This window comes from Nerophis ophidion, linkage group LG12 (genome assembly GCF_033978795.1).
Source record: "Nerophis ophidion isolate RoL-2023_Sa linkage group LG12, RoL_Noph_v1.0, whole genome shotgun sequence".
Lineage (NCBI taxonomy): Eukaryota > Metazoa > Chordata > Actinopteri > Syngnathiformes > Syngnathidae > Nerophis > Nerophis ophidion.
The window spans coordinates 2,801,684-2,817,649 of record NC_084622.1 but is presented as its reverse complement, the minus strand read 5'-3'; the positions used below and the strand labels follow the sequence as shown (position 1 = coordinate 2,817,649).

At 43.7% G+C, this 15,966-nt stretch overlaps 1 protein-coding gene across 2 annotated transcripts in view; it reads right to left on the bottom strand.

The window, feature by feature from the left end:
- Positions 1-15,966, bottom strand: part of LOC133562889 (partitioning defective 6 homolog beta-like) — a 66,726-nt gene that overhangs the window by 26,914 nt on the left and 23,846 nt on the right. For both annotated transcript variants that reach the window (XM_061916705.1, XM_061916704.1), the window contains exons 2-3: positions 12,568-12,790; positions 1,046-1,326 (exon numbers count right to left, since the gene is read on the bottom strand). In XM_061916705.1, coding sequence (XP_061772689.1) covers positions 1,046-1,326; positions 12,568-12,790 — 504 coding nt within the window. The remainder of the gene's footprint in view (positions 1-1,045; positions 1,327-12,567; positions 12,791-15,966) is intronic.

Here is a 15,966-nt window from a genome sequence, read left to right as displayed (position 1 = left end):
ATGATAATACAAGCATGTGTAACACATATAGATGTCTTTTTTTCACAAAGACAAGAATATAAGTTGGTGTATTACCTGATTCTGATGACTTGCATTGATTGGAATCAGACAGTAATGATGATAACGCCCACATTTACAAATGGAGGAGAAAAAAAGTTGTCCTTTCTGTACAATACCACAGAAAGTGGTTGGTTTTTGGCATCTAATTCATCCAGCTTCCATACACTTTACAAGAAAAACATTGGCGGCAAATTCCGTAGCTTGCTTGATTGACATTCACGGCACCCGAGGGTCTTGTGAGATGACGCTGGCTGCTGCCAGTTCATTATTATGAAAAAATGACAGAGAGGAAGGCGAGAAACACTTTTTATTTCAACAGACTTTCGCGCCGTGCCTTCCGTCAAAACTCTAAAGGCCGACTGCACATTTCCTATCTTCACAATAAAAGCCCTGCTTCATGCTGCCTACGCTAACAAAATAAGGGTCTCAGAAAGCTGGCGTGCACAAGTGATGTGCACGCCAGCTTTCTGAGGGATCGCTTGTGCACGCCAGTTTTCCGAGACTCTGTATTTAGTTAGCGCAGGCAGCATGAAGCAGGGCTTTTATTGTGAAGATAGGAAATGTGCAGTCGGCCTTTAGAGTTTTGACGGAAGGTACGGCGCGAGAGTCTGTTGAAATAAAAAGTGTTTCTCGCCTTCCTCTCGGTCATATTTTCATAATAATGATCTTGCAGCAGCCAGCGTCATCTCACAAGACCCTCCGGTACCGTGAATGTTTTTCAAGTGACGTCTTGGTGAAGATTGATGATCACTAATTTTTAGGACTATTTTTTTTAAAAGCCTGGCTGGAGATCGACTGACACACCCCCCGCGGTCGACTGGTAGCTCGCGATCGACGTAATGGGCACCCCTGCCTTAGCCTATACGCCACAGTCATCTAATAATTGGAATTGCTACTGTATGCAACGTCTCCTATGTAAAACTTGCAAACGACACCCAAAATTGTTATTGAACGTACAATGTTAATATAAAATGATGAATCTTACCTTTTCGACACCATGTGGCGTCACTCGCACGCTGACCCCGTCTCGGATATAGAAACCCAGTGGTTTATGGGTGCCATGCTTGTGGAGCCGTACGCGCCGATGTGTCTCAGGTAAGATATCCACGTCAATGATTGATGAAATTTGACGGAAGTCCTTTGGTCTGCTAATCATGCGACCAAGTTTGTTCTTTGAGTGGATCGACAATGAGCCATTGGTACGGAGTACTGACAGCCCTAAGCCTTTTTTACGCCGGTTGTCTGGAAATGGTGCAGGTTCATCCTCTTGAAAAAAAATCAGAGAGAGGAAGAGGGGAAAAAAGACAGTAGTTGTTAGTGTGCTGTGAGAAAGCGTCAGGATTGCTTGTCACACTCATATCTCGCCAGCGACGGGCACTGTTCCCCAAATAAAAGGTATGGACATTTACAGAAATGGGATTGGCATTGTCTTCTCTGGAGCTAGACAGATGAACTTGAGTTTAAAGGACTTTTTGGAGGTCGATGTAAAATTGTAAATATTCAGCTCCTAAGTATTTGTGTTGTAGGCTCTTACACAATGACTTTATCACAACACAATTGTTACACTTAAAAGGAAAACTGCACTTTCTTTTTGTGAAGTGAAGTGAATTATATTTATATAGCGCTTTTCTCTAATGACTCAAAGCGCTTTACATAGTGAAACCCAATATCTAAGTTACATTTAAACCAGTGTGGGTGGCACTGGGAGCAGGTGGGTAAAGTGTCTTGCCCCAGGACACAACGGCAGTGACTAGGATGGCGGAAGCGGGAATGGAACCTGCAACCCTCAAGTTGCTGGCACGGCCACTCTACCAACCGAGCTATACCGCCCCGCATCTAATTATTAAATAAATGCGATCAAAAGTCCGCTTACAATGAAGCTTAAGGAAAACGCTCTATTTCATTCTCAAAGCCCTTAAAAATATTGAGGTTTTTTTAATACAGGAAGTATATATGTAATGTAGTCAATCCATTTTCTACCACTTGTCTCTGTCGGGGTCGCTGAACCCTATCTCAGCTGCATTCGGGCGGTAGGGTCAACACAGGGCCAACACAGATAGACAGACAACATTCACACTCACATTCACACACTAGGGACCATTTAGTGTTGCCAATCAACCTATCCCCAGGTGCATGTCTTTGGAAGTGGGAGGAAGCTGTTAATGTAATAACGAGCACATTTAAAGTCACATTTAATATTTACGTATTTTGGTTATTTTAGGCATACGCGTCGCTTTAATTTAAAAAAGGCATCACGTTTGATTTTTTCCCCCTTCGTCACTGTTTAACACTCACTGCAGACCTAATGACAGCCAACAAATATAATAAAACATATCTTATTGTGCAACGTCCGCTGTAATTAGGATGCCGACTGCTCGGAGGTTCATATTGTCACGATCCGCTACACAGATCGTTTATTGTTTTGCTTTGGATATGTTTTGATCACACCTCCAAGTCCGAGTCCATGGTTCTCGCCCGGAAAAGGGTGGAGTGCCATCTCCGGGTTGGGGAGGAGACCCTGCCCCAAGTGGAGGAGTTCAAGTACCTATGAGTCTTGTTCACGAGTGAGGGAAGAGTGGATGGTGAGATCGACAGGCGGATCGGTGCGGCGTCTTCCGTAATGCGGACGTTGTACCGATCCGTTGTGGTGAAGAAGGAGCTGAGCCGGAAGGCAAAGCTCTCAATTTACCGGTCGATCTACGTTCCCATCCTCACCTATGGTCATGAGCTTTGGGTCATGACCGAAAGAATAAGATCACGGGTACAAGCGGCCGAAATGAGTTTCCTCCGCCGTGTGGCGGGGCTCTCCCTTAGAGATAGGGTGAGAAGCTCTGCCATCCGGGAGGAACTCAAAGTAAAGCCGCTGCTCCTTCACATCGAGAGGAGCCAGATGAGGTGGTTCGGGCATCTGGTCAGGATGCCACCCGAACGCCTCCCTATAGAGGTGTTTAGGGCACGTCCAACCGGTAGGAGGCCACGGGGAAGACCCAGGACACGTTGGGAAGACTATGTCTCCCGGCTGGCCTGGGAACGCCTCGGGATCCCCCGGGAAGAGCTAGACGAAGTGGCTGGGGAGAGGGAAGTCTGGGTTTCCCTGCTTAGGCTGTTGCCCCCGCGACCCGACCTCGGATAAGCGGAAGAAGATGGATGGATGGATGTTTTGATCACGTTTGGACTGTGCCGATCCCTTCAGTTGAACACTTCCTTGTTTACATTCGTCACCATGGCTACTTAATTACGCCTCCTGCACGCACTCCCGAAGCACACCTGTTTTGATTTCTTGTGTTGTATTTAAGACCGCCTGCTACCTCAGTTCCTCGTCGCCAGTTTGTTTGCACCACGCAACAGTTACGTTAGTTTTGTCTGTTTGTATTCTCTGCTAAGTATAGCTTAGCCTCCGCGCGCTCGGCTCGCGCTTTATGGACTTTTTGAACTCTGCTTTTTGCTCACGTTTTGTGTTCTGTTTCCCGTGCGTTGGCAAACTTTTATTTTTACCGTTGGTACAAGTTTTCCTTTTGTATTTTTATATTAAAATCTGTTCCTACCTTCATTCCTGCTTGTTTTGATCCCGTGCATCGAGAGGCGACACTCACCGCACATCCGCGATGCGGCGCAACCGTAACAGAAACTGGCGACCAGAAACGCGCCACCTTGCGTGGGATCCTCCAGAACTCCGTCCTCCGACAAGCAGCATATCCACCGCTCCAACCCAGGACTCTTCTCTAAGGCTTGGTACTTTGTTCACTTCTCCTGTTCCCAGTCACCATGCTGTTAGCCCCGCACAAGCTCCCGCCTCCCCTGTCACTCAACATGACGTCACTTCGTTCCCGCCTCCCTATGACGTCACCTACCTTTTCTTTTGATAGCAGCGACAATGAGTTTTTTGAGTCAGAATTTTCTCATTTGTCACTTAAGGACCTGTTTTCTTTAAAGAAAATGTATAAGGACAATTTTTGCACCCCTGAAGCCAGTCACCCACCTAAGAATGACTTTAATTCGAGTATTATCAGGACATTTTTCGCCACTACAGCTCTAGTCCGCCTTTGCCCCTCACACCTACTTCCCCGCCTCGTAAGTCTCGTTCCCCGCCCAAGTCTGTGTTTTCCTCTCCTGTTAGTGAGGATTTTGGACATTTTAGAGGGGAGGAATCTGCCCTCCTCCAAACCTCCCACCGCCCACCTTTGGGGTCAGTCTCTGGCAACCGGAATCCGGGTCTTGAGGGGAGGGCTAGTGATAGTAGCTGTGCTACGGCGGTAGCACAGCTGCGAAACACTAAGCCACAACCCTCAATTCAACCCCTTCCACCGTTGTTCCAGCACATAAAACTTCTGCCCATTAGACCTCCTCCACCAGAGGTCCCCCCGGTTAAGCCTGCACATCCCACTAGATCTCCACCACCTGTCTTGCGACCCGATAAGCCACTTCGGCCACCTAGACCTCCTCCACCGGTGTTCCGTCCGTGCCCTAGTTCTTGTTTTAGTCCCAGTCTCTTTCAGAGTTCAAGTCCTAGCCGTCTTCCTAGTCTGTGTTCCAGTCCTACTCGTCGACCGACTTGTAGATTGAGTCGTAGTCCAAGTCCTGGTCCGAGTTTTTGTTCTAGTCCTGTTTCGAGTCCGAGTCCTGTCCCGAGTCTAGTTTCTTGTCATCTTAATATTAGTTCTGATTCCCCTCTTGGTCCTAGTCCGAACCCTAGTCCTTGCCCAAGTTCTTGTCCGAGCCCCAGTGTTACTGTTAGTCCTAGTCCTTGTCCAAGCCCTGGCCCAAGCACCAGTAAGATTGTAAGTCCTGGTCCTTGCACTAGATCTTGCAAGAGCACTAGTTTGATTGTTAGTCCTGGTCCTCACACAAGTCCTTGCCCAAGCCCTAGTGTTTGTGTTATCCCTAATCGTAGTCCTAGTCCTTCTCTCAGCCAGTCCCCTAGTTCTCCTCGGTGGGTCCCTGTGCCTGCTCCACGGCTGATACCCGTTCCAGCTCCGCGGCGGAGACCAGTACCTACTCCGCGGCGGATACCAGCTCCGGCTCCACCAGTTCCGGCTCCACCAGTACCTGCTCCGCGGCGGAGACCAGCTCCTGATCCTCTGCCGACTTCTGCACCTGCTCATCTGCCGGCTTCTGCTCCTGCTCATCTGCCGGCTTCTGCTCCTGCTCATCTGCCGGCTTCTGCTCCTGCTCATCTGCCGGCTTCTGCTCCTGCTCATCTGCCGGCTTCTGCTCCTGCTCATCTGCCGGATTCTGCTCCTGCTCATCTGCCGGATTCTGCTCCAGCTCCTCTGCCGGATTCTGCTCCTGCTCCTCTGCCGGATTCTGCTCCTGCTCCTCTGCCGGCTTCTGCTCCTGCTCCTCTGCCGGCTTCTGCTCCTGATCCTCTGCCGGCTTCAGCTCCTGATCCTCTGCCGGCCTCTGCATCTGATCCTCTGCCGGCCTCTGCACCTGATCCTCTGCCGGCCTCTGCACCTGATCCTCTGCCGGCCTCTGCACCTGATCCTCTGCCGGCCTCTGCATCTGATCCTCTACACCTGCTCCTCTGCCGGCCTCTGCATCTGCTCCTCTGCCGGCATCAGCACCAGCATCGGTGCCTGCTTCGGCTGCAGCCCCCGCACCGGTGCCTGCTTTGGCTGGAACCCCCGCACCTTTCTCTGCTGCTGCCAAGCCTCCTCCACTCCGGCCACGAGTGTGGCCGTACCCCGGGCGTACCCCTCAACGGGCGTGTCCACCTCCACGACGGCCACGGCTGTGGCCCTACCCCGCGCGTCCTCCCTGTAGGACGCGCCCGGGTCTTCGTTAGCCACTAAGGTGGCCTTTGATACCGTGCATCGAGAGGCGACACTCCCCGCACATCCGCGATGCGGCGCAACCGTAACACATATAATCCTATTTAGATAAAGAATGATCAGAATCTTTGTGAAGAAACGGGTGGGTATGGGGTTTGGGGGCTGGGACCAAGCGACTCTTTGTGTCGTTCTCGCCACCGAAATGGTTGTCAAAATGTACCCACTTGTCGTAATAAGGCCTTAAACTTCTTCGGCCCAGGCTAAAGGCATAATTTATGATCAACAATAAACTTCCAGGGAGCAAGGAAACACCTCGCCAGTCATTAATGTATAAATTGTACACAGGCTTGTGATACAGTGCCGCTATAAATGGTTTTGTCTGCGTTAGCGCTTCTAACAATATCACTAATACTTGGTTACTATTTGAATCTCGAAATGTAAATGGAGTATTGTTGGTGCTTTTGGAATGGTTATTTGTTGGATTTTATGGGCTAAATAGAGTAGCTCCCATTGGCTCTGCTGTAACCGGACTTAAGAAAGTTAGAAAGCATTAAAAAAAATGACTGTGAACGATAGACAAAATACCCAAAAAAAGTTTAAAGTACTCATGCGGGAAATTAGACATTGTGTTAGAGTGCACTGATTTTAAAGATAATATACATACGTTTATACATTTAATATGTCAATATATTAATGAACAGAGGTCTTATATGTTAAAGTGGGCTGGCTGTCCTGGTTATAGGTTGCAATCTGTATGTTATGGTCATCTGTGGCTGCTTTTTCTAGCTTAGACAATATATGCAGTTAGTGAATGGATTTTTACGTGGACAAAACATTTTTTTAAACTACACTTGCATTGATGGACCTTTTTTAAACACTCGTATGGAGGAAATGTGAATGTTTTTTTTTAAAATGTCAATGTTTGTTTTAATACATTTCTGCTGAAGAATTCTATTTTTCGGCAGTTTGAGAGTCTTTAAATGTGTCATGGCTGGTAATTTGATGAGCGTGGGTAAAACTAGAAGAAGGCATGAGTGTGTTTGTTTCAAGGACAGCTGTTCATGTTAATAAAGTGATTGTTAATGATGTGCGACACGACTGATTTACCTTCCAATCCGATCCAGAGTAAAATTCTAACTAGTATCGGCAATACCGAGCCGATACAGATACTTTGTGCAAAAATACCTGGTGTGTCTGGTAAAATTTCAAAAGTACTGTATTTCAAATGTTGCTGCTCTTGGGGAATCATCTTCAAACAATATAAAATCAAAGGGCGAAACAAACAGCATTATGCACTAAAGCTAATTATTACTCAAATCTCATCCACCGTAATAAAAACGATCCTAAATTTTTGTTTAGTACGGTAGCATCGCTTACCCAACAAGGGACTCCTTCCAGTAGCTCCACCCACTCAGCTGATGACTTTATGCAATTCTTTAGTAAGAAAATTGAAGTCATTAGAAAGGAGATTAAAGACAATGCGTCCCAGCTACAACGGGGTTCTATTAACACTGATACGATGGTATATACGGCGGATACTGCCCTCCAAAATAGTTTCTCTCGTTTTGAGGAAATAACATTAGAGGAATTGTTACAACGTGTAAATGGAATAAAACAAACAACATGTTTACTTGACCCTCTTCCTGGGAAACTGATCAAGGAGCTCTTTGTATTATTAGGTCCATCAGTGCTAAATATTATAAACTTATCACTTTCCTCGGGCACTGTTCCCCTAGCATTCAAAAAAGCGGTTATTCATCCTCTTCTTAAAAGACCTAACCTCGATCCTGACCTCATGGTAAACTACCGACCGGTGTCTCACCTTCCCTTTATTTCAAAAATCCTCGAAAAAATTGTTGCGGAGCAGTTAAATGAACACTTAGCGTCTAACAATCTATGTGAAACCTTTCAATCCGGTTTCAGGGCAAATCACTCCACGGAGACAGCCCTCGCAAAAATGACTAATGATCTATTGCTAACGATGGATTCTGATGCGTCATCTATGTTGCTGCTCCTCGATCTTAGCGCTGCTTTCGATACCGTCGATCATAATATTTTATTAGAACGTATCAAAACACGAATTGGTATGTCAGACTTAGCCCTGTCTTGGTTTAACTCTTATCTTACTGATAGGATGCAGTGTGTCTCCCATAACAATGTGACCTCGGACTACGTTAAGGTAACGTGTGGAGTTCCCCAGGGTTCGGTCCTTGGCCCTGCACTCTTCAGCATCTACATGCTGCCGCTAGGTGACATCATACGCAAATACGGTGTTAGCTTTCACTGTTATGCTGATGACACCCAACTCTACATGCCCCTAAAGCTGACCAACACGCCGGATTGTAGTCAGCTGGAGGCGTGTCTTAATGAAATTAAACAATGGATGTCCGCTAACTTTTTGCAACTCAATGCCAAAAAAACGGAAATGCTGATTATCGGTCCTGCTAGACACCGAACTCTATTTAATAATACAACTCTAACATTTGACAACCAAACAATTAAACAAGGCGACACGGTAAAGAATCTGGGTATTATCTTCGACCCAACTCTCTCCTTTGAGGCACACATTAAAAGCGTTACTAAAACGGCCTTCTTTCATCTCCGTAATATCGCTAAAATTCGCTCCATTCTGTCCACTAAGGACGCTGAGATCATTATCCATGCGTTTGTTACGTCTCGCCTCGACTACTGTAACGTATTATTTTCGGGTCTCCCCATGTCTAGCATTAAAAGATTACAGTTGGTACAAAATGCGGCTGCTAGACTTTTGACAAGAACAAGAAAGTTTGATCACATTACGCCTGTACTGGCTCACCTGCACTGGCTTCCTGTGCACTTAAGATGTGACTTTAAGGTTTTACTACTTACGTATAAAATACTACACGGTCTAGCTCCATCCTATCTTGCCGATTGTATTGTACCATATGTCCCGGCAAGAAATCTGCGTTCAAAGGATTCCGGCTTGTTAGTGATTCCCAAAGCCCAAAAAAAGTCTGCGGGCTATAGAGCGTTTTCCGTTCGGGCTCCAGTACTCTGGAATGCCCTCCCGGTAACAGTTCGAGATGCCACCTCAGTAGAAGCATTTAAGTCTCACCTTAAAACTCATTTGTATACTGTAGCCTTTAAATAGACTCCCTTTTTAGACCAGTTGATCTGCTGTTTCTTTTCTTTTTCTTCTATGTCCCACTCTCCCCTGTGGAGGGGGTCCGGTCCGATCCGGTGGCCATGTACTGCTTGCCTGTGTATCGGCTGGGGACATCTCTGCGCTGCTGATCCGCCTCGACATCTCTGCGCTGCTGATCCGCCTCCGCTTGGGATGGTTTCCTGCTGGCTCCGCTGTGAACGGGACTCTCGCTGCTGAGTTGGAACCGCTTTGTACTGGACTCTCGCGACTGTGTTGGATCCATTGTGGATTGAACTTTCACGGTATCATGTTAGACCCGCTCGACATCCATTGCTTTCCTCCTCTCTAAGGTTCTCATAATCATTATTGTCACAGACGTCCCACTGGATCATTATTGTCACCGATGTCCCACTGGGTGTGAGTTTTCCTTGCCCTTATGTGGGCCTACCGAGGATGTCGTGGTGGTTTGTGCAGCCCTTTGAGACACTAGTGATTTAGGGCTATATAAGTAAACATTGATTGATTGATTGAATGCATTATCTTATACATAATCAAGTGCAGGGGTCGGCAACCCAAAATGTTGGAAGAGCCATCCATCCATCCATTTTCTACCGCTTATTCCCTTTTGGGGTCATATTGGACCTAAATCAAATCTGTCTGGAGTCGCAAAACATTAAAAGCTTAATTAGTGCTATAATGAAGGCAACACATGATTAAGTATATATACAAACCCTGTTTCCATATGAGTTGGGAAATTGTGTTAGATGTAAATATAAACAGAATACAATGATTTGCAAATCCTTTACAACCCATATTTATTGAATGCGCTACTAAGACAAGATATTTGATGTTCAAACTCATAAACTTTATTTTTTTTTTCAAATTTTAAATAATTAACTTAGAATTTCATGGCTGCAACATGTGCCAAAGTAGTTGGGAAAGGGCATGTTTACAACTGTGTTACATCACCTTTTCTTTTAACAACAATCAATAAACGTTTGGGAACCGAGGAAACTAATTGTTAAAGCTTTGAAAGTGGAATTCTTTCCCATTATTGTTTTATGTAGAGCTTCAGTCGTTCAACAGTCTCCCATGTTGTATTTTACGCTTAATAACGCGCCACACATTTTCGATGGGAGACGGGTCTGGACTGCAGGCGGGACATGAAAGTACCCGCACTCTTTTTTTTTTACAAAGCCACGCTGTTGTAACATGTGCTGAATGTGGCTTGGCATTGTCTTGCTGAAATAAGCAGGGGCGTCCATGAAAAAGACGGCGCTTAGATGGCAGCATATGTTGCTCCAAAACCTGTATGTACCTTTCAGCATTAATGGTGCCTTCACAGATGTGTAAGTTACCCATGCCTATGGACCGTAGATGTTGAAATCCCGAAATTTTTTGCAATTGCACTTTGAGAAACGTTCTTAAACTGTTTGATTATTTGCTCACGCAGTTGTGAACAAAGGGGTGTACCTCGCCCCATCCTTTCTTGTGAAAGACTGAGCATTTTTTGGAAGCGGTTTTTATACCCATTCATGGCACCCACCCGTTCCCAATTAGCCTGCACATCCGTGGGATTTTCCAAGTAAGTTTTAGATGAGCATTCTCAACTTTATCAGTATTTATTGCCACCTTTCCCAACTTTTTGTCACATTTTGCTGGCATCAAATTCTAAAGTTAATGATTATTTGCAAAAAAAAAAAGAAAAGTTTATCAGTTTGAACATCAAATATGTTGTCTTTGTAGCATATTCAACTGAATATGGGTTGAAAATGATTTGCAAATCATTGTATTCTGTTAATATTTACATCTAACACAATTTCCCAACTCATATGGAATCCAGGTTTGTATATTAGCTAGGGTTGTCCCGATCCGAAATTTGGATCGGATCGGCCGCCGATATTTGCCAAAAAATGCGTATTGGCAAGGCATGGGAAAATGCCGATCTAGATCCAGTTTTTAAAAAAACTCCAGTCCGTGTTTTCCAACACACCGATTTAAATAATACATTCCACTCTTCTGCTGCTCCCTAAATTTCCTTCCGCATTTTCCAGAACACCTTCAAAACATCCACAGGTCTGCGTTCTAACCGTTCAGACGGCCGTGTGAATTAAAAGTTATGGTGAAAATGTCAGCTGTGTGGGATTACTTTATCCTACGAAACGAAAAAGATGAAGAGGTGGAGTGCCAACATGCCACAATAAAGTCAAGCGTGGTGTCAAAGTTGTAAAACCTTTTAATGACTCTTGAGAGTGAGAGGCTTTTTAGCACTCATCATAGATGAACAAAGGAGCAGGCTGACACCTGAGCATCATGAAGTGCTCGTCTTTATTAGAAAGAATCTCCCCATTATGCTTGGACTTCAATTGTTTGCCCCCCCCTGACTGGGGCAAACAATTGAAAGGTGTGTGTAGATAGTTTTTTTTTTTTTTTTTTAAGTTTACACTTGTTCAAGAGCAAGTATTGATGCTGAGCATGTTATCCCACTCAGGTTGTTTGTGTGTTTTGCTTTTTTTTTTTATGTTTACAGCATTATTTGCACTGTATACTGTTCACTTTTTTACTGTTTAATGATGCTATTTCTGTTTGTCATGTATATTTTTTTTCTATTTTGTGTTTATCCTTGAATACCGACCATTGTGTATTATTCAAACTCACCTAATTCAGCTGGCTAGTTGTTATCAAGAGTACTAAAACCCTTTTCATCATGAATCTGACAACTAAGTAGGCTAAATAACTTTAAACTTTAATACATGCTCGGATAGGCCAGTATCGGTATCGGATCGGAAGTGAAAAAATAATATCGGTATGGGATCAGAAGTGCAAAAACCTGTATCGGGACATCCCTAGTCTTTTTATTTGTATAGTGCACACTACACAGACATCGATAGCTGTCAACACTCAACAGGCCTATGGTCTGTCACTCAACATAAACACATAACAATTCCTATGGTTACAAAAGGCACACTCACCTAAAATGCTAATTCAATATTTTAATTACTTCCTGATATTAAAAAAAATCCATCTAATCTCTATAGTATCGACCAATGAGTGATATTATACTTAGTATTGGCCCTGCGATGAGGTGGCGACTTGTCCAGGGTGTACCCTGCCATCCGCCCGATTGTAGCTGAGATAGGCGCCAGCGCCCCCCGCGACCCCAAAAGGGAATAAGCGGTAGAAAATGGATGGATGGATGGATTGTTACTGTCGATACTTGTATCAATCCGCCCACCTAACCGATTAGTGGTTAGCATATCCTCTTATAGTGTGTAGAGTAGCATGTTTAGCTAGTGCTTGTCCTCAAGGGATGATATTAATATGAAACACAGTTTATTTGCCACCGTGGAGGCAAGGATTGCTGACTTGGAAGTCTCTTTCAGAATGCTACAGTGTGTTGAGCATGCCTTTGTTCGCTAGTCAGATTTGCACGATACAGCTTGAATGTGTCATCAACATGCATCATCACAATATAACAATGGTATTAAAAGCTCTATTATAGGCCAAATTGATATCAATATCACGCAAACCTATTTTGAACAATATGACACAGCCCCAAGTGAAATTGAAACTCCCAAATTACCAAGCAATTTAATAACGCCTCAGTCTTACCTTTCTTGGTAATGATAATGCGAAGCAAGGGATTTGCTGACATGACAGCTTTGTTAAAGTTGTCCTCATTGTTGATTGGAAGGAGGTCCCCAGAGTCATCGGCGTATCCCAATAAAATGTCGACATCATGGATGCGATGTATTGTTTGCAGGAGGCTATAAAACTCCAGGAAGCCACCTGGGCAGTTCCTCTTGAAAGCGAAGCGACGGTATTCTGCTTCAAACTGCAAACAGGACAAGCAGATCAGAAAAACATGATATTTTAAAGGGGTCATGTTGTGATTCTTTTTGTTAGTTCTTTGGTCAAAATTTTGCAAAGATTATGTTTTACAGACCGTCTTCAAGCTGCATTCTGACCGTCTCCTGTCTTATTTATGTGCCTTGATTTTGACTGCGTCTTATCCCCACTAGCCATGTTTTAGTTTTTAGCGCTTCCATATGGAGTTTGCTGACGGATACAAGTTTGACTTAAAGCTGCAAGCAGCGTTGGTCGGGCCCGCCTTTGGCTGCTGCCCCTGAGACCCACGGCCGGATAAGCGTTAGAAGACGCCTTGGAGCCACTATTTTGAGAATCTAATGCATTGTGAAAGTAATGCAGTTGTTGTATTGAAGTGAAAATATCAAACTTCCTGTTGATTTTTGCTAAAGTATGTTATTATTAAAATGTAGGTCTAAGTGAGACCTACATAGTGTTTTTTGTTTCATGTCTCTCTGACATTCCTACCGGAAGTTACAAGCAGTTTTGTCTGTGTTTTCTTCCTAGGAGCAGTTTGTCCGTGTTGTATTCCTAGGGGGGCGGTAGAGCGCAATTTTGAGTTTTGAGGTTAGGTTTTTTTCATCAGATCGCAATTTTTGCCAGACCTGATGTGTGTGTCAAGTTTGGTGAGTTTAGAAGCATTTTAAGGGGGTCAAATAACAGCTCAAAGAGGCAAAAATGACATTTTTTAGGAGACTATCACAGGGGTTCTTTGAAGGCGCGTAAAATCAAAACCTGAGACTTATCAAAACTCTGTTCTATACTTTTGATCAGAAGGGTTCAATCTCTCTCCTGTGCGAGTTTGAAGCCAAAACAACAAACGCACTCAGAGGAGATAATGTTTGAAGAAAGGTGACCGGTTTTTACAAAACTTTGGTTTTGAAGGGGGGATTGCAAACTTCCTGTTGATTTTTGTTGGGGGTTGTCAATCTATGAAATGTAGGTCTAAGCGAGACCTACATAGATGTTTTTGTTTCATGTCTCTCCGACATTCTTACCGGAAGTTACAAGCAATTTTGTCTGCGTTTTCTTCCTAGGAGCAGTTTTTTCAGTGTTTCATTCAAAAATAGCGCTAGAGCGCAATTTTGAGTTTTGGGGTTTGGTTTTTTCATTAGATCGCAATATTCGCCAGTCCTTATGTGTGCGCCAAGTTTGGTGACTTTTGAAGCATTTTAAAGGGGTCAAATTACAGCGCAAAGAGGCAAAAATTGCATTTTTTGCGAAAATTTTATTTTGAAGGGGTTTTTGCCAACTTCCTGTAGATTTTTGCTGAAAGAAGTGAGTGTATGAAAATTGGGTCTAAGTCAGAACTACGTAGGAGTTTTTGTTTCATGTCGATATGACATTCCTAACAGAAGTTACGTGCAGTTTTGTCTGTAATTTTTTGCCAGGGGGCGCTAGAGCGCAATTTTCATTTTGGGGGATTGGTTGCTTAATATGTTGGGAAGGTTTGCTATACCGACGTGTGTGTCAAATTTGGTGAGTTTTGAAGCATGTTAAGGGGGTCAAATTACAGCGCGTAGGTGCGGAATAATAATAAAACACAGCAGTTTCAATAGGGTCCTTGGACCCTAACTATACGCTACCTTTTAGTGTTGTTCTGATACCAACATTTTGGAACCGGTACCAAAATATTTTGTTACTTTGATACTTTTCTAAATAAAGGGGACTACTCAAAATTGCATTATTGGCTTTATTTTAACAAAATATCTTACGGTTCATTAAACATACGTTTCAATGTATTCTTATTATTTGTCCTTAAATAAAATAGTGAACATACAAGACAACAAAGGCTCCTAATTTAGTCTCCAGACTTATGCAGTAACATATCGTGTCATTTTCCATTCTATTATTTTGTCAAAATTATTAAGGACAAGTGGTAGAAAATGAATTATTAATCTACAGTACTTGTTCATTTACTGTTAATATCTGCTTACTTTTTCTTTGAACATGTTTTATCTACATTTCTGTTCAAATGTAATAATAATTTATTATTCTGTTGTTGGGATGCTTTACATCTGTTTTGGACGATACCACACATTTGGGTATCAATTGGATACCAAGTATTTAATATCATTACAGTGGATGTCAGGTGAAGATCCACCAATGGCGTTTGTTTGACATTTTGACGCTGGTAAGCTACGGTGTGTAATGAAGCATGTTTAGCTATTCCTCGTCCTGCAGGGATGATACTGGTCAGGATTGGTCAGGATGATCAAGTCAAGCGAGAACCACCAAAAAGCAGTTCTGCAATTAACTGGAAACCGCTGGAACAAAGGTGTCAGTGTCCGCAGTTAAGCGTGTTTTGCATTCCCATAGACTGAGAGGCAACCATGCAAAAAGGAAGCCCTTAGGCTGGTCTAAAGTTTGCTGCTGATCACATGGATAAAGATAAAACCTTCTGGAGGAAAGTTCTGTGGTCAGATGTAACAAAAAAAATACCTGTTTGGCCACAATACTCAGCAATATGTTTGGAGGAGAAAAGGTGAGGCCTTAAGCATAGGAACACCATTCCTACCGTCAAGCATGGTGGTGGTAGTATTATGCTCTGGGCCTGTTATGCTGCCAATGGAACTGGTGCTTTACAGAGAGTAAATAGGACAATAAAAAAGAAGGATTTCAGTACAACCGAAAATCATCAGCCCAGAGGTTGGGTCTTGGGCGCAGTTGGGTGTTCCAATCTGACAATTACCTTAAACACACGTCAAAAGAGGGAAAGGAATGGCTAGATCAGGCTAGAATTAAGGTTTTAGAATGGCCTTCCCAAAGTCCTGACTTTAAAGGTGTGGACAATGCTGAAAAAACAAGTCCATGTCAGAAAACCAACAAATTTAGCTGAGCTGCACCATTTGTGTCAAGAGGAGTGGTCAAAAATTCAAGCAGAAGCTTGTGGATGGCTACCAAAAGCGCCTTATTGCAGTGAAACTTGCCAAGGGACTTGTAACCAAGTATTAACATTGCTGTATGTATACTTTTGACCAAGCAGATTTGGTCACATTTTCAGTAGACCCATAACAAATTCATAAAGAAAACAAACTTCATGAATGTTTTTGTGACAAACAAGTGTAAGCTCCAATCACTATTACAAAAAAATAAGAGTTGTAGAAGTTATTGGAAACTCAAGACAGCCATGACATTCTGTTC